Source organism: Sciurus vulgaris (genome assembly GCF_902686455.1).
Source record: "Sciurus vulgaris genome assembly, chromosome: 9".
Classification (NCBI taxonomy): domain Eukaryota; kingdom Metazoa; phylum Chordata; class Mammalia; order Rodentia; family Sciuridae; genus Sciurus; species Sciurus vulgaris.
The window spans coordinates 74,652,334-74,676,025 of NC_136469.1; the positions used below are offsets into that span (position 1 = coordinate 74,652,334).

General features: G+C 35.2%; 1 protein-coding gene across 5 annotated transcripts in view; it reads left to right on the forward strand.

Annotated features, from left to right (window-relative positions):
* Window positions 1–23,692, forward strand: part of MAPK10 (mitogen-activated protein kinase 10) — a 310,585-nt gene that overhangs the window by 278,445 nt on the left and 8,448 nt on the right. For all 5 annotated transcript variants that reach the window (XM_079153291.1, XM_079153290.1, XM_079153293.1 and 2 more), the window contains 2 exons: window positions 16,251–16,314; window positions 18,766–18,843. In XM_079153291.1, coding sequence (XP_079009417.1) covers window positions 16,251–16,314; window positions 18,766–18,843 — 142 coding nt within the window. The remainder of the gene's footprint in view (window positions 1–16,250; window positions 16,315–18,765; window positions 18,844–23,692) is intronic.

Sequence of the window (23,692 nt, forward strand, 5' to 3'; positions counted from 1 at the left end):
ATATGATAAATTCTATGAAAAGGGAATTACTGGTGCTGCAGAAACACAAACAAATAATGCATAATCCGTTCTTTAGTAGATAGAGATGGAGGTTTTCAGGAGGAAGAAAAGTCTCAGCTGGGACTAAAATGATGGGCAGGATCTTTTTAGGCAAAGGAAGCAGCCAGCTCAAAGACCAGGAGAGAAGAAAAGTCTGGGCAAACCTGAGGATCTGTGATTTGATTCAGTGTGGCCAGGGGAGGGATTGGTGGGAAATGCAGCTGGAGAATAAAGCAAGGAGGTCAAGAATCACCCTTAAGTCATTTCCAGGGAGAACCCATGCTGAAGGTTGGGGCAGCAACCAAAGGGATTTTAATCAGGGAGTGACATAATGGTATTTGTGTTTTAGGCAGATCATTTTTTATGATTGACAGGATGATGAATGTTAGTATAAAGACCAGTAAGGAGGCGAGCGAAGTAATTGAGATGAGAAATGATGATAAAATGGACCTCAGTAGCAGTGAGGAAGAAGAAAGAATGACAGGTTCAAAGATGCTATTGGCCTTTATATTTTCACCTATATCCTTTGTAATAAAATTTTAAGGGAAAATACATATGAAAATTCTCAATTAACTTTGAAAGCATATAATGTTATTAAAGAGAGGCTTTCATGTATATCATTGAAATATTTAAAATCCCACAGTTTTATATGACATCAAAAATGAAAATCTCATTTATTTCTATCTCTTCACTGAAAAGCTCAAGTAAACTTGTTTTCTTTCCAAATTAGTCTTCGAATTGGTTCACTAGTAAATGAAATGGCATGCTGTGTTTTAAGAAAATTCACTAGAATAAAACGTGTTTATTAAAATAAAAGTAGAACAATGGTAATGCCTTACATTTGTGTATTGTTCTCTGTGAATATGCTTGTGTCTCCAACTCTTTTCTTCCCTGACATACCTGAAGGGCACAATTACCAACTCATCCATGTTAGGAAAGACTCATGTTGGGAGGTGTGGGGTTTGTCAGATGCCTATGGGCCCACTATTAATTGGAAGGAATCTCTCACCTTCAGTGATTGTGCTCCACCTCAACCTCCCAGCCCCAGAGCATCCTTGCCCACCTCATATGCCTTAGAAATTTTCACTCTGGAAGCAACTTGAGGATGAGTGTTTTGCCACATTCATTTCTATTACCTTTTATCTGTGTTCCTCAAATTAAAGATCTCAGAAATATTAGTTGAATTAATGACACTTCTGAATTGTTCTCATGTTGACTCATGTTTTATTTAAGCTTTCCCCACAATTCTCCATTCTTTATTACCACAGCAAAAACGACCTTATTACTTGGATAATACCAACCTGGGTATTGTTGATGCCATTTTGCAGAATTTTAAAATGATTTTATCTAGACTCACAGCTAAAAACTAAGGTTCCAAGCCAGTGCTCATTTCATTATGTCACAAATCCTTTAAAAAATCAATTTTTCTATATGAAGGAAGTATTTTAATAATTTGTATACTGAATAAATTTAAAATAGCAATAAATTTACAAAAATATTGCCACTTTGTAATAATAAAATCATTTTGTATATTAGTATATAGATGCTTACCTGTATAATGTGCCAAATGTATTGAGTCCATGTCACTATAAGAGGCAGTTATTTTTAGATTAGCAGAAGTCTTTATACCTGATTAAAATATTTTATTCATCCAGAATATTAATGTCCTGTTTTAAACTTTTTCAGAGAGATCAGTGATGGGAGGTAAAAATAGAAAAATTTGAAATGAAAAAATTATGTATTTTAAAATTAGTAAATATTATGGATTTGAAAAACTTATTAACATCTAAGCTTAAATATGATTGTACTCCTCTAAAGGTAGTAAAGTTTATTTAAATCAGTTTACTTAAGAAAGTTACTGATTCTATACCTATGTTTCTGTGATACTGTGGATTCATATCCCAGGGCTACTCATTGATCCTAACTGGTGGAGTGTGATTTCAGTGGCTAATGTCTCTAGGATGATTCATTATTGATTCATGTTATGCATATAGGAGTGCCCAAATTCCTAAACTCTTGCTTATTTTGTCTGTTTTGTGGCTATAGGGCAGTGGTGCAAATGACATGTGGCATTGATGGACTGAATCAGTAATTTCTGTGATACTGTGTTGTGTTGATATTTAACTTAGAAACTTTTCTAGTTCCTTTTCAGCCCTTTTTGTTCTATGACATCTTGATGAGGCTTACATGTTCTTTGTCCTGTGGAAAGAAGGTCTTAAAATAAGAACTGTTGCTTCTCAAAATTTTAAATTAGTTCTTTTCCTTGGGAACTATCCACATGCCATTATCAAAGCACACATTATACCCAAGTGAACAATTTTTGAGTCTCTCTCTCTCTCAACTCTGCTACTCTAAAGTTCCTCAGCAGCAGAAATACAGTTTTATCTACTGAGTGCAGAGAACGAGCCTCAGCAGCAGAAATACAGTTTTATCTACTGAGTGCAGAGAACAATGAGTAAGGGTAGATGCATAGTGTATGATCAATAAATATCACTTGAATTATATTCCCCTGTGTGGTGCTGAGCACCTCTCTAATGTTTATAAAACCCTTTTTTATACCCAATCTTATTAAAGCCTCATAAAAACTCTAGAAAATGATGATTATTCTCAACAAATCTTACTGAGCTGAACTTCTAAATAAGTACTCAGCATCACTCAGTCCCCACAAACATCATCTTTGCCCAGATCATGTAATAATCTCTTGACTCTCAACTCCACTATTGTCCTTTATGGGCTGTGCTCCAAAATGCCTCAAGTTTTCCTTCTAAAGTGTGAAAGGTCACATAATTTCTCAGCTAATACTCTCCAATGACTTCTTGTCTTATTATAATAAATCTCCAAGGATTCTTCGTGGCTATCAAGGCTCTTCTTCACTGCCATTCCAAATTTTGGTACAACCCATAGTAAGAAAGGTGTTTGATATTGCAATTCAGCATGTATGCGCGCGCGCACACACACACACACACACACACACACACACACACAGCAAAACCTTCATAGTTTGATATTTTTATCACATTCTGCACTTTTTGGTTACAATAATAGGTGCTGATAATAATGAATCAATCTTTTTTTTCATGAGGGCAGTGTAGAAAATATTTCTATATTTCATTTTGCCCCTCCTTATTTTTCTGATTTTATTTTTTGTGTTCTCCACTTTTTTGCTCTCCTCCAGCCTATTGGCCTCCTTATTTTTCCTAACAATGATAAGCAAGCTTCTCCACTGATGTCTTTGCACTAACAATTCTACTGTCTGGAACATTCTTCCCTTAGACAGTTACCTGGCTCTCTTCATTATTTCAATAAAACTTCTGCTCAAATCTTACCTTATCAAAGAAATCTTCCATGACTATCCTATCTAGAATAGCACTCAGTTATACTGTAGCCTCTTAATCTTTTCTCTATATATTATTAGTTTGACAGTTCATCTCTCTTTATTGTCAAACTCATTTACTAGAATTAAAGATCCAGGAAGAGAGAGACATTGACTTTTTGGGACGTTGCTCTATCTGAAGTACTTAAAACACTCCTTGATCCTTAGTAGTAATATAATCAATATATTTTTTATTTCTTTTCTTTCCTTCCTTCCTTCCTTCCTTCCTTCCTTCCTTCCTTCCTTCCTTCCTTCCTTCCTTCCTTCCTTCCTTCCTTCTTTCTTTCTTTCTTTCTTTCTTTCTTTCTTTCTTTCTTTCTTTCTTTCTTTCTTTCTTTCTTTCTTTTCTTTCTTTCTGGAAAAGTTTATTCAAGGGCTCACAGTTTCAGATGTATCAATCCATAGATAGTCAGCTCCATTCCTCAGGGCTCCTGGTGAGGCAGGAACAGCATGTTGGAAGAGTGTGGCAGTTCACATGGTAATCAGAAAACAGAGAGAGAAAGGTCTCCACTTTCCAGATAAAAATACATACTCCAAAGCCACGCCCCCAAATTCCCACCTCCTCCAGCCACACCTTACCACTTCAGTTACCACTCAGTTAATCCCTATCAGGGGATTAAATCACTGATTGAGTTAAGACTTTCACAACCCAATCATGTCTCCTCTGAACCTTCCTGCATTGTCTCACATGTGAGCTTTCGGAAGACACCTCACATCCAAACCATAACATTCCACCCCCTGGACCCAAAAACTCACAGCCATCTCACAATGCAAAATACATTTTGTCCATTTCCAAGAGTCCCTATGATCTCAACAGTTAAGAGATTGCTCACAGTTCAAGTCCAAAATCTTCTCTAAGGCTCAAGGCAATCTTGCATTGTGAGCTCCTATAAAATTAAAAGCAATTTACAAATATCTACAATATAAAGGTACTGAGTAAACATTTCCATTTACAAATATAGGGGCATAGAAAGAAGGGGATGGGATCAAAACAAGACTGAACTCTACCTGGGCAAACAGGTCCTAATAGTTCTGTGTCCAGAATCATCTGGAACACATGGCATGATGTCCTCTTCAGTTTGTGTAGCTCCGCCCCTGTGGCCTTGTTTGTTGCAGCCCAAGTGGCCTCTGTTGACTTGTCTCTGTTCAATTCCTGCAGCATTCCTAGGATTATGTCCCATGTTACTGGCATTTCTTAATCTCAGGGTCTCTACTGCAGCTTCAGTTTCCCCCTCAAATCTCCACACCTTGCCTTCTCAGGGAGTGCCTACAGGAAATCAAAGGCCTTCCTTTGAAATCTTAGTGGAAGCTTTCACAGCTCCCTAACTCAAGCATCCGGCATTCTGACAGAACCAGCACCAAATGAGTGATGCCAAGATCTGCTGCCATCTCAACCAGCAGCCAAGATTCCTGGGAACCCTGGCTGCAGCAGCCTCTGGGTAGCTGAGCACATTCAAAAAACTTTCTAGGACCCCTTTTGCAAGAAGGGTTCCCCACTGGTCTCTTCTCAAGAGAATTTTCACCTTTATTCCTTGAGTTTGAAATGGGTGTGGTCTTGCCAGCTACTGAGATGCCCTCAAGCAATCTTTCTTACTGTCTCTGGGTGAAGTCTTTAGCATTTCTTTAGTGGCAGTAATGTCTTTAACAACTGCAACTTCCTTAGCCCTAGTTTTACTCCAGCCTTTCAGGTTCATGCTTGCCAAATCTTTTTGCTCTGCTTTCTGCTCCTGATTATCACAATAAATTTGGCTAAAAGCTGCCAGCAATATCCATGCCACTTCCTGAAAGCTATACGGCCTAGAAATTTCTTCTGCTAGATTAAGAAGTCCATCACTTTTAAAATCAGTCTCACAGAAGGTCTCAGGACATGGGCAGAACTTCTCAGTCATAACATATTGTGAACCGCCTCTAGTTCAATCTCCAATAGTGTCCTCCTTTTCCTCTAAACCCTCTTTAGCCCTGTCTTCTGTCCATGGTCTTATTGGCATTCTGGTCTTCTGAGCTCCCACCAGAATTTGTCATTAAGCATTTCCAGCTTGTACTTCTAAGCATCTCAAAATTCTTCCCATCAATTTCAAGAAGCTTGAAAAGCTTCTGAACCACACGGTCAGTTTAGTTATAGCAATAACTCCATTCTCGGTACTAATTTCTGTTTTGGTCAACTCTTTTACTGCTGTGACTAAAGGACTGGACTAGAATAATTATAGAGGAGGAAAAGCTTATTTAAGGGTTCATGGTGTCAGAGTTCTCAATCCATAGATAGCTAGCTATCACAAGCAGTGAGTAAGAGAGGAATCAAGTTTGGTTCCAACAAGTGGATTTTATTCATACAATGCACACTCAACATTCCTAATAACAGCAAGTCACAAATACATTGAAGATTCACTCCCTTATTCACCTAGAGTCCAATCCCCATGGACTTACTCAATGCAATGTCTCTTAGCCAAGAAGTCAGTCAACAAGAGCGAGGGAATTCTTCGAAGCTGTAGCATCTCTCAGCTCCTCGATGTCTTTGAATGTCCTCGGGTGCCCAATAAGCTGGAGGCTGGATGGCAATCATCATTGCCAGGGAGGTGGTCAGTCATCTGGCCTCAGTGACAATGGTCAATCAGCAATCAGAGATAGTGTGGACAGCAGCAGGGGCAGTCAAGAGGCAGAGTCACGTGGAGTCCTCTGGTCATGGTGCTGCTGACAGTTTGCTCCAAAAGTCCAGGGGTTTAAGTAGTGATTTTTAGCCCAGTCATGCTCTGGTCTTCATTGATTAAAAACCAGAACACGACGAGACTAGGAGCCACCACTCAAATCATAGAAAAAGGTTCATATCGGCATTGTTCAGGAGTGTCATCCTGCCACACAGCAAGTTTGTCACCAGGTGCCTTTTATGATTTTAGTTTTACAAGTCCAGGCAAATACCAAAATACAGCTTATTATTAACACATAACACACAACTATAGGAATTCCTATTATTTCCTTGTCTCTTTACACTAGCTCCATTCCTCAGGACTCCAGATGAGGCTGAAACAACATGGTGGAAGAGTGTGGCTTAGGGAGGCAGCTTACATGGTGCTTAGGAAGCACAGAGAGAGCTATTTTTTGAATATTTAACCTATATTTATAGTTGAAGACACTAAGGCTCATGGATATTGATAGTGTTTAGCCCCTGGACCAAGATTGTGTGGCTAATATGTATACCTATAAAGCTGGAATCTGTTTGTTTTTAAAATTAAATAATTTCAAATACATCATCACTTATTTCATCTGTTTAACTGACAAATATATCCAAATTCATATATTGTGCATACCTGAGCACAGTAATTGCTCTTCATTTGTTTTTACTTATTGACTGTCTGTTATATATTACATAGAGTACTAGACACTGGTGAACAAAAATTTAATATTTGTTCTTGATTGTTTGTCCCAAATCTAGTGAGAAGACAAGAAAATATTGAATGATAAATAGTCCAGATTTTATGCTTACTATATAAAAGAATGACATAGAGAACACAATTCAGTAATGTGAGTTAAAAGAGGCTCCTTGGAGGACCTAGTATCTAAATGGAATGAAGGATAAACAGGAGCTGTCCAAGTGAAGAAAGACAGGCAGAATAAAATGTATATATACAAATCCCAAGGTCAAGAGAAGGTTGGGAGAATTTCAAATCTTTGGGGCTAACTCAATGAAGAAGGGTAAAAATTATTTTGGGCTAGTAAGCAAAGACCAAGGTAAGGAAGGTATTTCTAAGAATTGTTATAGACTGCACACTCTATCCTAGAGTGAATGGAAGCCATTTACTAGCAAGCAGAATAGCATTATCAGATTTCAGCTTCCAAAAATTCATTCTTTCTGTGAAGTGGAACTGGAGCAGAGATAAAGCAGGTGAAAGGCAAGGGGAAAGAACTGTAGTAACATATACTACAGCTGTCAATGGTCAGAGAATAGACGTGGAAGGAAGATTCAAGAGATTTTTAGAAGCTAATAATCTATGTGCATTGAAAATAATTAGACCTGAGGTTTAAAGGAGGTAGAATTTGAGAATGACTGATAACATATAGTAGTTAGTTAATAAATATGTTAAATGAATTAATGAAAAAAAAAAGATTTGTGACTTGGATACTGAGATTTGTGGCATAAGTCCTGAGACTTTTCAGTTAAAGAACCATAGAAAAATTTAATTTCCATGGAGCAGTAAAGAGAATTTCCATTTTGAAGACATGACTAAATTTTTTAATAGTGTAAAACTAACAAATTTGCAACCTAATACCTGAGCAAACTACAGAACAGAATGAAAAATGAGGAAAACTGAATTTAACTTTCTTGTCAAACCACTGAAGCATTATTTAATTAAGATTTCTAATTACACTCAGTTCACATTATAATTAAAATTTGCAGTAGTAGCTTTCAAAAGTGTCCCTGGTCACTCAGTGCCATGACGTCTCTAAGCAACATGAGTACTTTCTGTATATAATGCATTATAAAGCAGTGCTTTCAATGTTGCAAGTTCTTAAGAGAGCTTCATTGAATTATCTTATATGATATTTGTTCTTCGTTTAGAATTAGTTTTCTATTGAATAAAGAAGTACATGAAGTGATTTCATTGCAAACTGAATGAATTTCTCAAGGTTACTCATTTTCTAGTACCAGGGTCCACACAGCTCTGAGTTCAGTGGTGATTACTGGACAAAGTAATCTGTTAGTCCTTTCAGGAGATATGTGACTTATTTAAGAGACTTAGAAATTCTCATTGCTCACTTTGCCTATAGAATTCACTTGATTATAAGATATAAATATCATGTTTGCTTTGCTTACGATTCAAAAATCTCTTTGTTCTGTTCTTTAAAATATAGACTCACTTTATTCTACCAAAAATATATATCATTGAAGACAGAAAACTTTTCTCTCGACTTTTATCCTTCTTCAGTAGAAATGAAGTACACTTAGGAAAATAACAATGCTTGTGTTTATTACTGTATAAGTGCTTAGAATAAAAGTCTGAATATTGGCTGTGCATTATGATCCCCGTGTGAATTTTTAAATATTCTAATGCCCAGGCCTCAGTCAAAAACAAATCAGAAAAGAACTGGAGGTGGCATTCAGGCATAAATATTTTTAAAGTTCCCAGATGATTTCAGTGTGCAGTCATAGTTGAGAACTCTTGTTAGAGCAATTTGATGAATGATGAACTCCCCCATTTAGTACCGTTTACTTAATTCTTCCTCTTTTTTTCCAAACACAACCACAAGGTGGCAGCATCACAATACAATGCACATCCCATCCCTCATGTTAAGTAGACCTGGAAATTTTGTCTGTACACTAGTTAATAGCATTTTGAGGATCCTTCCAGCCAGAGTTAGCATTAACTTTCTTCTTCTGCTATTCTATGTTGATTATCATGGCTGCAAAACTTTTAAATGTGTTTATTTCAGTAGATTAAATTAGAAAGAACTCTCTTATAAGCCATCGTTAATTGGAAAATGAGAAAATCCATGGATTTTGTATTCAGGTAAATGAGGGCTTACATATTATCTCGACCACTTACTTATAGACTGCTTAATCTTTTGTGTTTCAGTTACATTTGTGCTCCTCTTAAAAGAGGAGGATAGTCATACATACCAAATGAGATAATAGATGAAAATCAGCTTTGTAAAAATATGTTACTAAAATTAAAAACGTTGAGGAGAAAGATGACAATACTATGATACAGTTGGTTACATAAAGTCCAGAAAACACAAAAGGCACAGTACTCTTGTTGGTAGCCTTTCTTTTCTGCACTTGGTTCTCTTCCTTTCCTGCGTGCATTCTATTTTTCAGTTCCTGTTGGTATATTCAGTATGTTTATAAATAAAAATACTTTTGCCTCTTTCATTTCAAAGAACAAAGAAGTGAGGCCAACATTTTGTTTTATTTCATTTTTTCTATTAACAGAAATGGCTTTTACTTTTGTACCCAAGTCCCTGTAAAAAAGTAGTTCTTATTTAATCATAATTACTCTGTTTTACTTCTCAAATCTCAAAACTGTTTCCTCTAAAATTGCCAGTTGTCTCCTGGGTGTCACATTCAAAGGAAAATAGCTTCTCACATGTCTGTCCTTTTGGATGGGCTGACTGCCCTCCTTCATGACACCTCCTCCCTCTCTCTTCCATGGGGACAGCACTCCTATTCTCCTTCAGCTTCCACTGCAGAGTCTGAATTATTTCTTCTTCCTGTAGAATTGTGTTTTCAAGGAGTTCTTTCCTTTCATCCTTAATTTCTTTTGTCCTTGGGAATTGTATCTTCCACCACAGCCTGAAATTTAAGTACCACACATGACTCAAATCTACATATTGTCCCATATAACTTTCCTGATTCCAGTTCTATAAATCTAATAGTCACTGGAATTTAAACTGAGATCTCAAAATTAATATGTTGAATATTGGACTGTGCCTGTCTCCCGACCACACAAAACTGCTCCTCCTCCTTTCAGTCTGTGGTCCTGCTTTGCCCAGATGACTTAAGCAGATCCTCTGGAGGCACCCCATGCTGCTCCCTCAGCCCCTTCATCTCCGAGCTGTCAAAGCTTGTGAGTTCCACAGCTGCAGCAGCAGCACCAGAAAAACATGACAAAACAAAACAACACTTCTCAGAGGAAATAGAATTCTCATGGTCTTCATTTCTAACTTCACACTTATTTTTTATATTTTCTTTTGCGAATTGTCTGTTCAGATCTTCTACACATTTTTAATCAGATTATTTGATTTCTTTCTCTCAAGTTGCTTGAGTTCGTTATTATTCAATACTATCCCCTTGCCAAATGCATGGTTTGAGAATGTTTTCTCTGATCCCATTAGGTTGTCCCTTCACTCTTGTTTTGTTTTGTTATGTTTGTTTTGTTTTTGTGAAGATGACTATTTGATTGTCTATTTTTGCTTTTGTTGTCTGGGCTTTTGGGTTCCTATCCCCAAAACTCATTGCTCAGACATGAAGATTTACCCCTGTGTTTTCTTTTACTAATTTTTATGTTTCAGGTCTTAAACTTAAGTTTTAAATCTATTTTGAGTTGACTTTTGAGCTGACTTCTACATCTATCATAAGTTGACATATCACATAGGATATGTGATAAAGGTCTAATTTCATTCTTTTCCATATGGAATCCCAATTGTTGCTACACCATTTATTGAAGAGATTGTCCTTTTCTGATTGGGTGTTCTTGGCATCTTTGTCAAAACTTCACTTAACTGCAGCTGGGCCAGGTTGCACACACCTGTAATCCCAGTGACTAGGAAGGCTGAGGCAGGAGGATCTTGAGTTCAAAGCCAACCTCAGTAACAGCAAGATGCTAAGCAACCCAGTGAGACCCTGTCTCTAAATAAAATACAAAATAGGGCTGGGGATGTGGCTCAGTGGTCAAGCGCCCCTGAGTTCAATCCCTGGTACCCAATTCCCCACAAAAAATCACTTTACTGTAAATGTGTAGAATAATTTCTGGGATCCCTATGCTGTTCCATCAGTCAGTGTGTCTGTTTTTATGCTGGTACCATGATGTTTTGGTTATTATTGCTTTGCAATATATGAAGTCAGGGAGTGTGATGCCTACAAATTTTTTTCATTTTGTTCAATATTATTTTTAGCCAGTTATGATTTTTTGTGGTTCCATATGAATTTTAGGATTGATTTTTCTATTTCTGTGAAAAATGACATTGGATTTTGATAGGAATTGCACTGAATATGTAGATTGCTTCAGATAGCATGGACATTTAACTATTAATTCTTCTAGTCCATAAACATGGGACATCCTTCTCTTTATAGTCATGTGTCACGCAACAATAGAGATTTATTCTGAGAAGTGCATTTAGGCAATTTCACCACTTTACGAACACCTCGGAGTGCACTTATGTGAACCTAGACGGTTCAGATCAAACATTCAACATGGCCATACAATTGAGAGACAAAGTAAACATGAGATGTATAAAGTGGTGATGGCTTAACTTAATGTGCTGTTTTACAATAAAACTTTTTGTGAGCATAAATTCCAAAATAAGGATGAAGGTATAGTAACATGAATACATAAACTAGTAATAGTCATTTATTTTCAAGTACTGTGTACTGCATATGATTATGTGTTGTATGTTCATATGACTGCAGTGCAGTGGGTTTTTACTGCAAACATGTAAGCAATATGTTTCACTATAATGTTATAAGGACTACAGTGTCCTAAGTGATAGGAATTTTTCAGCTCCATTATAATCTTATAGGACCATTGTTATTTATGTGGTCTGTGATTGACCAAGTCATCCTATGCAATGTATGACTGTATTTGTGTCTTCTTCAACTGATTTCATCAATGATTTATAGTTGCAGTGGATAGGTCTTTCACTGCCTTGGTTAAATGTAGTATCAAATATTGTATTATTTTTTGTAACTATTGTGAGTGGGATTGCTTTCTTAATCTCTTTTCTGTTTTAGGATAGATCATTGTTAATGTGCAGAAGTACTACTAGTTTTATGTGTTGATCTTATATCCTGCCACTATACTGAGTTTTGTTTCAGTTCTACCAGTGTTTGGTGGATTATTTAGAGTTTTCAACATATAGTATTGTGTTGTCCCCACAGGGGTCAATATAACTTCTTCCTTTCCAATTTGTGTACCTTTCATTTCTTTATATGACCCTGATTGCTCTAGTACAATGCTGAAGAGAAGTTCATAGAGTAGGCATCCTTGTTTTGTTCCTGATTTCAGAGGAAAAACTTTTCACTGTTTACCATTGAGTATGGTTTTAGTGTGAGTTTGTCATATGAGTTCTTTTATTGTTTTGAGGAATATTTGTTGAGCATTTTTGTCATGAAAATTGCAGGATTTTGTTGAATATTTTCTCTGCATCTATTTAGATATTTATGTAATTTTTGCCCTTCATTCTCTTCATGTGATATGTTACATTTATAGATTTGCATATGCAGAACTATCCTTTCATTCCCTAAGATAAACCCTTCTTGATTTGGGTGAATAATTCCTTTGAGAGGTGCTGTTGAATTTGGTATGCCAGAATTTCATTGAGAACTATAGCATCTGTATACATAAGGAATATTGGCCTGATTTTTTTTTTTTTTTTTTTGTACTGTCCTTGTCTTGCTTTGGTATTAGAGTAATGCTGACCTCATAAAATGGTTTGAACATATTGTATCTTATTCAAGTTTTTAGAAGCATTTAAGAAATCCATACTAATTCTTGAAATATTTGGTAGAATTGAACTGTGAAGCCATCTAATGCTAGGCTTTTCTTTGATAGAAGACTTTTACATTATTGGTTCAATCTCTTTTCTTGTTATTGATTTGGATAGGTTTTCCATTTCTTTGTGATTTAGTCTTAATAGGTTATATGTGTCTTGGCCTTATTCATTTCTTCTAGGTTACCTGATCTGTTGTGATGTAATTGTTAATAGAAGTCTCTTACCGTCCTCTGCATTTCTGATACTTCATGTATTCAAATTAATCAGTCTTTCTTCCTTTATTTAGCTACACTTTGATCAATTTTGTGTATCTTTTTAAAATAAATTCTTAGTTTCATTTTTTTTCTTTTTCATCTTTTTTGCATTTATTTCTACTCTGGCCTTTATTAGTTCCTTTCTTCTACAAACTTTGGATCTAGTTTGTTCTTCTTGCTCTAATTTTTAAAGTTACAATGTTAAGTTGTTTATTTGGGATCTTTATTGCCATAAATTGTGAACTCCTTGAGTTAAGTAGTCAAAGTATTCAACTTTGAAATATCAATTTCTAATGTAGTCTGGCATATGTCAGGTTCTCAAGACCTACTGAATGAATGAATTTAATATATGAATAAATTAATCCTAAAATTTACTAACTCGCAGTGACTATGTATTTGTTCCTTTAATTGAAACAATTGAACACATATAATTTTGTCAACATAAATATATATAAACTGTATTAAATTATCATTTGTGCCATCCATATGAGCCAACGTTCAATTTCTCCAAGAATTTCAACCAAGAAAATAAAATCCAAATTTTCAAAATATCACAAAAATTGCCTTCAGTCTCTTAAATAATGCTGAAAGGGATAAAGATCACAAACCTTAATAACTCTCGAGACAGTATCCATCTCTCTTCATTTCTGCTTCTTATTTCTTTTTTATTAGGTTGTTTATCAAGCAAAAGAATTCTATTCTATGTAATAGAGTAGAGAAAGAAAACAGCTGAGTAACCAAATGCCAGATTTTCTTTACTAGATGGAGTCAGAGTGTTATGAACCATCACATGCTAATGATTGCTACCCAAACACATAAATATGTGTGGGCATGTACGTGTGTGTGTGTGTGTGTGTGTGTGTGTGTGTGTGATGGTATTGTTCTCTCTGAATTATCTGTCAAATATATTTTTATATTGTCATATAGGAAATATCATGAAAATAACCTTCCACTGTAGATGACATTTACCTCCTTTCTTGGTAACAGAACAAATAAAAAGAACAATTAAAAACCCAAATCTGAACTTATCTCTCATGTATAGAGTCCCCTGAATGATAACTATAGTTAAAGTGTATTTAAAACATTTCTCTTGATTTATTGAAAGGAAAAATCTTGGACTCAGTGGTTTGCTTTCTCTCTTTGTAGTTTGGATTAAAGTCTATGTATTTCATACTTTATACATCAGCAACAGCTGTATGCTGATGCTCCAAGAAAAGCCTACTCAGAATAGCTTTTTATTTATTTATTTTTTTTTGTAAGCAGAAAATGACATTAATGAACTTTGGCAGGAACTTCTTGAGCCATGTTCAATTTTGAAACTTGAATGGAAAAATATATTGCATGAGGAAGCCAGTTATACAAGATCCTGAATCTAGTCTATTGTTAAAAGAGAGGTGCCAACAAAGCACAGAGCTCTGTGGGTCTGAAAGCTTGTACAAACTGTCCCACAGGGATCCTGGACAAAGCCGCTTAGATGGGGACCTAACCACAGTATTACATATTCTTAGGAAGAGGTTCAGCAGGAAACCTACCACTTGGCAAAGCATTTCTCCAAGACCAGAGTTTGGCTTTGCATCAGCTGACTTAGAAAACAGTTTCACAAAATTTCAAAATATCTTCATTTTACTTATTTACTCATTAAGTCACACTGTTCCTATAATTTGGGAGTCCTTTATAGTTTGAGGTACAAGGACCGACCTCAGTGAAGTCCCAGGGGCAGCACCTGAATACTTGAGATCCCTCACTTTTGTATTGTCAGTTTATGTGTACTCATTAGTGCCATGGAATAGGACAGAGGTCTCCGTTTGCTTCTTTGTCAGCGTGCTGACCACTGCCGAGTATTATTGTTCAGCTGATCACATCTCAACTGCAGTAGCATTTAAAGTCTTCTGCCCCAGTAGCTACAACAGGTGCTAAAGAAATATCTGGCTCCATCAGTAGTTCTTTCTCAATACCTCAGTTATGCAATTTGACTCACCAACAACTGGACAGAATCTTCTGTTTTCATATCCAGCTACTTCTTCAGGATGTCAGCTTCCCCAGCTTGCCAGAGCTATGATGAAAACATTTGGGTTCTATCATCAGTCAGGCTACCTGAGATTCTGAATGCAGTAAAGAAAGGCCAGTATGGCACTGGGTGCTGCTCATGAACTAAAGAACCTTTCACAGAAGCTAGAGGGTGTCTCTGAAAATCTTATCCAAAGTCATTTACACAGTAACCATCTTTGAAGGATCCATTTTCTAACAGGTGGGAGTCACTTTTATTAAGTAACTCTTAGTTTCTCATAAAACCTGTTGCTTTCAGAATGTTGAACAAGGATGAATTCTAGGCTCCCCTGTCTCTGGTGCCAGGAATTTTATAACTCTTCACTGCATTCAATCCAGTGCCAGCTGGTACAGATCTTCTGTCCCATCTTTCTCTACCTCATGGTGGTGGCTTTTCTAAGAGATTTTCTTTCTATGTCTTTTAGTCTAGTTTGGAGATATCCAGTTACCATGATAGATCTTTCTAAGTCAAAAATATTAGGAAAAAGAGATTGGGGAGTTTGATACCCTCCTTCTTTAAAGGCACGTAAGTTTGTGAAAGTCTCTCCTTCTTCATATCTGAATCCACATGAGAAGAGGAGCTGACTGCTTTAGTTAGACTGAAGGCTCTGTCACATTATTCCTCCCAGAGATGACTAACTCTGGGACCACTCAGGAGTTCAAGGCTACCTACCTCTAGAACCAACTTGTAGCTTTTTTTGCCTCAGATAGGGAGGTGTTAGAACCACGTAAAAATGGGACACATGGCTACATATAAAGGTACTTTATGTTTCAAGAACAACAAGCTAATTTAATCTAGATATTTCTTTATATTGGGGACTAGTACCATGGCCTATTTAGAGATATTATAGACCCTTCTTCAGAGAAAATCTAAAACATGAAATAAGATCTTTTCAGTCTGGGAGGGTTTTAGCAGAGGTCTGTTATAGGAGGGGAAATAGCAGCTATTGGGTCCTTGAAATTAAAAGTTTTGTTTGCTTTATAAACATCCATCCCTTAGTTGCTTAGATATGGATTCTGAATCATAAAGTGTTGGGAAGTGAGTTTTCAGGATTTGTGTTCCACTGCCTTATTTAATCAGTAGCAAATATTGCAAGAAAAGCAAATCTTCCCTAAATTTATGGGAGATTTTAACTTCTGAACTATGGTACATATCCCATAGTTTAAGTGATATTGTGATCACCACCAAATCCTAAATATATATTTATACTTATATATAAGTATATATCCTAATAAATATATATCCTAAATATATATTTAGGATATTGCCCTACATTTAAGACTTTGGATATATTTACATTATTTTTCAAAACTTGTTCTTTGTTTTTATTCTGCAGCCTCCACCTCAGATATATGACAAACAGCTGGATGAAAGAGAGCACACCATTGAAGAATGGAAAGGTGAATCTAGTACTGATGAATGGATTTTAAAAAATTTTATCAAGACAAAATAAAGAAAGCATCTGATCCTTTCTAAATTCTATACTGAGGATACAGAGAATGTATCCTCAAGATTTTTCTTGTAAAGCAGTTTAGTAAAAAAGGATTTTTACATTGCTATCTTAGACCATATTCAGAGCTCCTAAAACTTCACCTGTCTTTTCATACTAATAGCAATATCAATCACATTTGCTCAAGAATGAAAGGAATTAATTTTGACAACTTTTGAAGTAGTGTTGATTATTGAAGAGTTTATCATGGAATAATTCAAAATTTCAAAATTAGACTTTCCATATTTCCATAAACAGTAATCATAAAAGATGTATACAATTAAGTTTGAGATGTTTTTTAGACTGTAGAATGTAAACATAGTTAACATTTGAGATAATTCACTTGATTTATGAAACTAGAGAGTTTAAATAGAAAATATGTGTACCTACTGACTTATTTATATTTATTTATATTTATTAATAAATTATATTTATTAATAAATGCATTAATGAATATATTGATCTTTTTTAAGCAAAACTTCTCATAACATACTGAATTTTCAAGATTATACTAAGGTTGAAACAAAGCAGAAAAACAAGGCAAACGTAAATAATTGTTAAATAAATATGAATTACTATAAAGTAGAATAATGAGAAAACCAAATGCAGATGATCTCAAAAGATCAGATAAAATTGGAGGAACATAAAGGGGTATCTGAAGGAAGGAAATTTTGAGCTACTTTGGAGGAATTAATAAACTTAAGGGAAAACAAAAATACTAAATAGGGGATATAAGAGGAAAATAATCTTTAGGAATAAACAAAAAATGTTTTAGAGTTAAGAAATTCAACTAGTCAAAGGTTCATGTTGATGAATATGGAAAAATAAACATATACATAATATGAATCAAGTAAACATGATGCCAGATGGTCGACGGGAAAGTCTTGCTTTGATCTGAATAAGAACAGGAAGACATTCTTGAGGGTTCATGAATAGGTGAATGATAGGTTATAGACATTATTTGAGAAGGACATAGACTAAATTAGAGGAAGAAATAAAGGATGATGATTGTTTAAATTTTATGGCATTAAAAACCAAGAATGAGTAGGGCTGAATGAAAAGGAGACAAAATAAAAAGAAATGAACCCAGGTGTGGTGGTACATGCCTGTAATGCCAGTGACTCAGGAGGCTGAGACAGGAGGATCAAAGGTTTGAGGCCTCACTGACTTCATGAGGCCCTAAGCAATGTAGTGTCTCAAAAGAAAAATAAAACATTCTGGGATATGGTTCAGTGGTCAGACCCCTCTGGGTTCAATCTCTGGTTAAAAAAAAAAAAAAAAAAAAGAAAGAAAAAAAGATATCCAAAGCTAAATATAACAATGAGAAAGTAAAAAAAGGATGCCAGTTTGGAAACAAACAAAATAAATTTTTTTTTTATATTGGGTTTTGGGTTTTAGGTGTGTTTAGATTTACAAATCTAAGATATAAGCCTGGAAGAAAGATGAAGTACAAGATAGAAGTTGTAAGGATTAAGTTATTAAGTTGTAATAACTTAAAGTTCTGAGAATTTGTGCATCTCTTAGGGAGTAAGTATAAAAGAAAAGTAGATGTTCAAACACAAAGCCACTAAAATGCTTAATAGATAACACTAGAATGTGTCAGGAGTAACCTCCCAACCTGCCCAAACTTCAGACTTCAGAAAATAAGAACATGTGTATTTTACATACATTTATTGAGTCAACTGACTTGTTGAGTACATACTTCTGCCAGGCTTTAATCCATTTGCAAGGAAATAGAGAAATAGAGGAGTAACAGCCAAAAAGAAGAATGAAATTATGGCATTTGTTGGTAAATGGATGAATTTACTGGAGAATACCATGCTAAGTGAAATAAACCAATCCCCAAAATCCAAAGGCCAAATGTTCTCTCTGATTTGTGGATGCTAACCCAAAACAAGGGAGTTTGGGAAGGGAATAAATAGAAATACATTGGATTAGACGAAGAGAAACAAAGGGAAGAGAGTAGGGAGGAGACTAGGAAAGGCAGTAGAATTAATCAGTCATAACTTTCCTAGTCTTGTATTTGTATATATAACCAGGGTAACTTCACATCATGTACAACCACAAGAATGGGAAACTAAATAGAATAAGTTATACTCTATGTATGTATAATCTGCCAAAATATATTCTATGGTCACGTATAACTAAAAAACAAAACAAAAACTATTGCCTACCCTCCCCCACCAAAACAAAGAAATAGAAGAGTAAAGGAATCCCTAATGATTTTTTAATTTTTTTAACCCCATGAAAAATGTTATTTTTCATTAACTAACTAATTTTTCATTAACTGATAAATTTCTCTGTGGTTTAAGGAAAATTTTGGTTTTTATATGGTAATAATATGAATAAATGTCTCTTACAGAACTTATTTACAAGGAAGTAATGAATTCAGAAGAAAAGACTAAAAACGGTGTAGTAAAAGGACAACCTTCTCCTTCAGGTACTTGCTCTTAGTGAATAACCAATTAACCGGTACTTGTGTATTTTCTTTGGTTTTAAGGAGGGGTCGCAACCAAGAGCATTGTTTACAGAATATATGAGCAAATATTGCAGGGCTCTTTCTCTAAGATTTTAATTTAAATTCTTTTGATATTTGGTGTGGTATTCATTCTGATTATTTTGACTTTAAGATAGTAATGAATCCTGAAGAAATGTTGACTTGGACTGGTTCAAGGGTAAAAGCTTCCATGGAAACAGAGCCAGAAAGCTCTTTTTATAACTAAGTCTGTACAGAAGTCAGGAATCCCTCCAGTCAAGACCTCTTCCCTCATTCATTTTCAATGTTTGGACACTCCCCAAGCTTGGTATGACAATAATTGAAGCATCTTCCAACATGGACTATAATTAAAGTCAGCTTGGAAAACCTTTAGTTTGCTATCTATATAATCTAATATATATTTGATATATAGTAAACTAAAGGTTTTATATATATATATATATAAATATATATCCAAATGTATGTTATTTTTAGAGAGATATAAATATAGCATATCTCTCTATAGATAGAGGTAACACACACACACATATGTATGTATATATATAACTGGTCCTTGCATTGCACTTGAAATAACTTACTTGCCCTTTTAATGCAAATCTACTTTCTCCCTAAGGCCTGTGTTCTGAATATAAAAAGTTTTAGAAAATGCGATGGTTTGATTTTAGCTTTAAACTACACTCAGCTCATTTAAGCAAGGATGTAGGCTGCAAATGACTAATTTAGAGGAAAACTGATTTGGTGTCCTACCTTTAACAAAGAGGTGTAAAAAACAAAGGTAGGATAGATTAATAAATTACTCACATGACACACCTTTTAAAATAACTAATTTGCACTTATTTCATGCTGTTCTCACCAGTAGCCTTTAGTGTCTCACCAGTAGCCTTTAGGCAATACCCAATTCTACCTTGTCTCCTTTCCTCGAAGAGGGCAAAGGGAGTCATTGAGTTGTCTCCCACCCTGCCCTACCTACTCATTCAGTCTAGCATCTTGATTGATATAACTCTGCAAAAACTGTTTTTAACTTTCTGGCATGTTCTGTTTGCTTCTGATTAAAGAACTCAAAGAATCCAACAGCCTTATGATGCCACTTTCTGAGACAAAAAACTCCTTCTTAAGAATTCCTGTAATGACTAAAACATATTTCCCAATAGTTATTAAGAAGCTGAAATACCAGGATTCACTTAGAGTCTCAGACTGGAACTGAACAAATTTTGGTAGAACCTGTTCTGTTCATGTTTAGTTCAAGTTATCATTACTTCATTTCCTTTCCGTAAATACCTTACCCCAGATGACTTTACATCTTCCAAAAGAATAGAATCCTTCCATCCTATGTGTCCTACTAGTCCTTGTCTTTTAAATATTGGACCTCTCATCTTATTACCCTATGTTAAGCAGGCATTTATTGAGAAGGTGGAATACATTCACTTTTGTGTACTGGATAGTGCCTAGTATTGTGCCATGCAATAATAGCATCTCAGTAAATGTTTATTACTTTGAAATTGCCACTCAGTTCCTCTCTCAGAATGTTCCTTGGTGCTATTCCAAAGACAGAATTCAAGATAGTATGGTACCTTTAATGCAGTATGCAAGTCAGTATGTTTTTATATCGTGATTATAAATATTAACTCACCTGTTAGTCTCCATGCAGATAAATGGATCAAACATCAAGGGTATGAATTGCTGCTATTGATATTTGTTCATGCTTCAGATAAAGGTTTGCTGCTTTGAGGTGGTTATTTGATTCATTCATTTTGGGAAATGTATATTCATGATTTTTTGCAGTTACATTTACTTCAGTATGTTTATGATTAATTCTAAAATATGCCACTTAATTTCTACCTGAGAAGACTAAGCTATTTTTTAACCATTCCAACTACCTGTTAACAATCAGAGGTTATCTACTTCACACATGTGCCCTAAGCTATAATTGACTGACTTAATCAATTTATAGTTCAAATGATTGAATCTACAATCATCTTTCACTAAATGATTTTAAAGGGAAAATATGCATAACAATTTTGATAAATCACATGGGTACTGTATCTTATATAACATATTTATATGTGTTTGTGTATATTTGCATCATATAGACATTGTAGGTTAGCCTTATGCTAGAGTTCTCTATCAGCCCATGAGAACCAATTGTGTACATCCCTTCTCAAGTTGAGTTTATTAACCTTATGTTGGTATTGGAAACCAGTCAGGAAAGATTTAAAACATGGATTTGTCCTGCAAATCAGGGCATATTTTTTCTTCTGGAGAGCCAATTTTTAAATATTTATTGGCATACCAGTGTGTGTGAATGCACTAAACTATTCTGGAGAAAAAAGGTAATTATTACAAAAACTTTTGAAAAGTCACCTTTTTTGCATACTTCATTATAGACACCTTTACTTATTAACATTTGCATAGCATGTTTAATTTTGTGAATAGCTAGGATAAAGTAATCTTACAATATACACTCTCTAAATATTCACTATTGTAATACTGGGAATCCTGTCACAAAAGAATAAGTTAATGCAGTTCCTCAGGGAAAAAATGGTTTTAATACCCAAACCCATGTTGTAGTGATGCTTTAAAAATGTAAATAGGAAGTTCAATTGCATCTGCAGAAGAATTTACAGGTTTAAAATTTATTGATGGAATTGCTGTATATCAATAAGAAATATATCTAAACTTCAGATGCATTCCTTAATAAATAATTATACTCATTTCTGCTATCTGATTTCACTTGCAGAGTGATTTATTTTCAAGACCAGCATAGCTGCTTGCTTGCTGAATTGATTTGTAAAGACTGCTCAGGGAATAGTAGTCTATGAATAGAAATTAATTTTCCTCTAAAAGTGGTTGTCATGGAATATTTGAGTAGAATAAGTGCAGGTGCCCATCGGATTCTACATTGCATTATGTTCCCTCCCTCTGTTTTGCCCAGGAAGGAAAGTTCCTCAAGTAACAATGACTCACTAAGACAAGGGCACTTAGCATCAGGGTGGGTAGAGATATTTCAAACTGTCCAAATCAAAAATAAAGTTCCCCAGGTGTTTTTAATATTCACCCCTCCTTCCCAGGGTTTACAGTATTCTCCACCACGGAGTTCATCTTGATCATCTTGAGTTGCTAGTCCAATACATGTTATTGAGCTTTAAGCTCAAACAAGTTGGGAGGTTCACAATCATGTAAAAAGAGAATTCCTCTCCCCTTCCATGATCTTTTCCCTCCATTTTTTCTTCTCATTCTTTGTATCTACATTTTTTGGGGGGTTGGGTGTGAGGTGTTGTCAGGAAAATAATTTCCTTAAAAAGCAAAATAACGTTGAAATAAGGAATGTTTAGGTTAGATAACTTCTACCTGAGAAATTTTCATTAGTGTTACTTTGTTCCATAAAACCTAATTTTTTTGAAGTTGAAAGTAGTTAATATTACTCATTTGCAAACCAATTAGTAGTTTTAGTTCCTTTCGATACCATTTTATTGATGAAAATGTGTCATGATTTATTTATGGCAAAACATCTTTTAAAATGTGTCTCTCTACTGGTTCCTCCTGAGTAGCACAGAGAAGGATATTTATCCATTGCTGGGGTGTCTGAGTCAAATGTGTATTATAATCAGATTCAATTCAGTTCAACTCTGTTTAGGAGATTTTAACAAACTGCTGGCAGTAAATTAATTTGAAGCCAAGATTCACATTGCATCCTTTTTATTTGTGTTTGGTTTTATGGTTTATGAAGCTTGTTTATTGCCTACAGGAAAATAAACTTGAATGGGTCATCTTAAAGCCAGAAGTGACTTCCTGCAAGTAGGCATTTATTATAGTGCAATAATACAGAAAGTCATGCCAAAGCAAAATTTTTCATCTAACAGTGTGGGCTGGTTAATATTTAACAATTATCTCTTTAAAAAACAAACAAAGACCTATGAAAGAACTGATTAGAAACATTTACCAATTTCTGTGGTGTAAATATTCTCTCCCTGAACAATTTTAGGCTCCCAACCTGAGGTCCATAAATGCAGAGTTGGGAAGAAATGCTAATGATTGACTCTAGAAGACACTTAAAGCCAGCTCCAGCACACAGCACACAGTGTACCACAAGGTTACCATGACACTACACAAAGAGGAACTGGTTTTCCCACAGAGAACCTACTGAGCCAGCACACATAAAACATTCAAGAATATTTTATACTTAGTTTAACAAATACTATTTTGTTGGGGTGGAGGGAGGTTTACTGGGGACTGAACTCAGGGACACTTGACCACTGAACCACATCCCCAACCCTATTTTGTATTTTATTTAGAGATGGGTAGCACTTCGCTTTTGCTGAGGCTGACTTTGAACTCTTGATCCTCCTGCCTCAGCCTCCTGAGGCTAGGATTTCAGGTGTGTGCCACCGTGCCTGGCAACAAAATACTACTGAATATTTATGTGTTATGGCATAATGTTAACTTAGAGTATTCCAAAAGTGTGCTGAAAATATGCTGATTATTAAAATAATTAAGAGGGTGTATTTTATAAGCACAATCTACAGCATGATCCCCTATTTATGATGAGTTTCTTGAAAGGTACTCTGACTTTGCTGTCTTCAGTCAGTATTATTAATAGATATAAATTTGTGGTTTGCTAGGGAAATTTCCTCAGTCTTATTTGTGTGATTTCTTTAGCTGTCCTTGCTATGGGCTCATGTTTACTTTTAAACATCAAATTGTATTCCTATAAGGGAGACTTAGCTAAGCCTTATCTCACCCTTGTTTGAGTAATTTCATAACTAACTTGTGACAATAACATATCTACAAATCA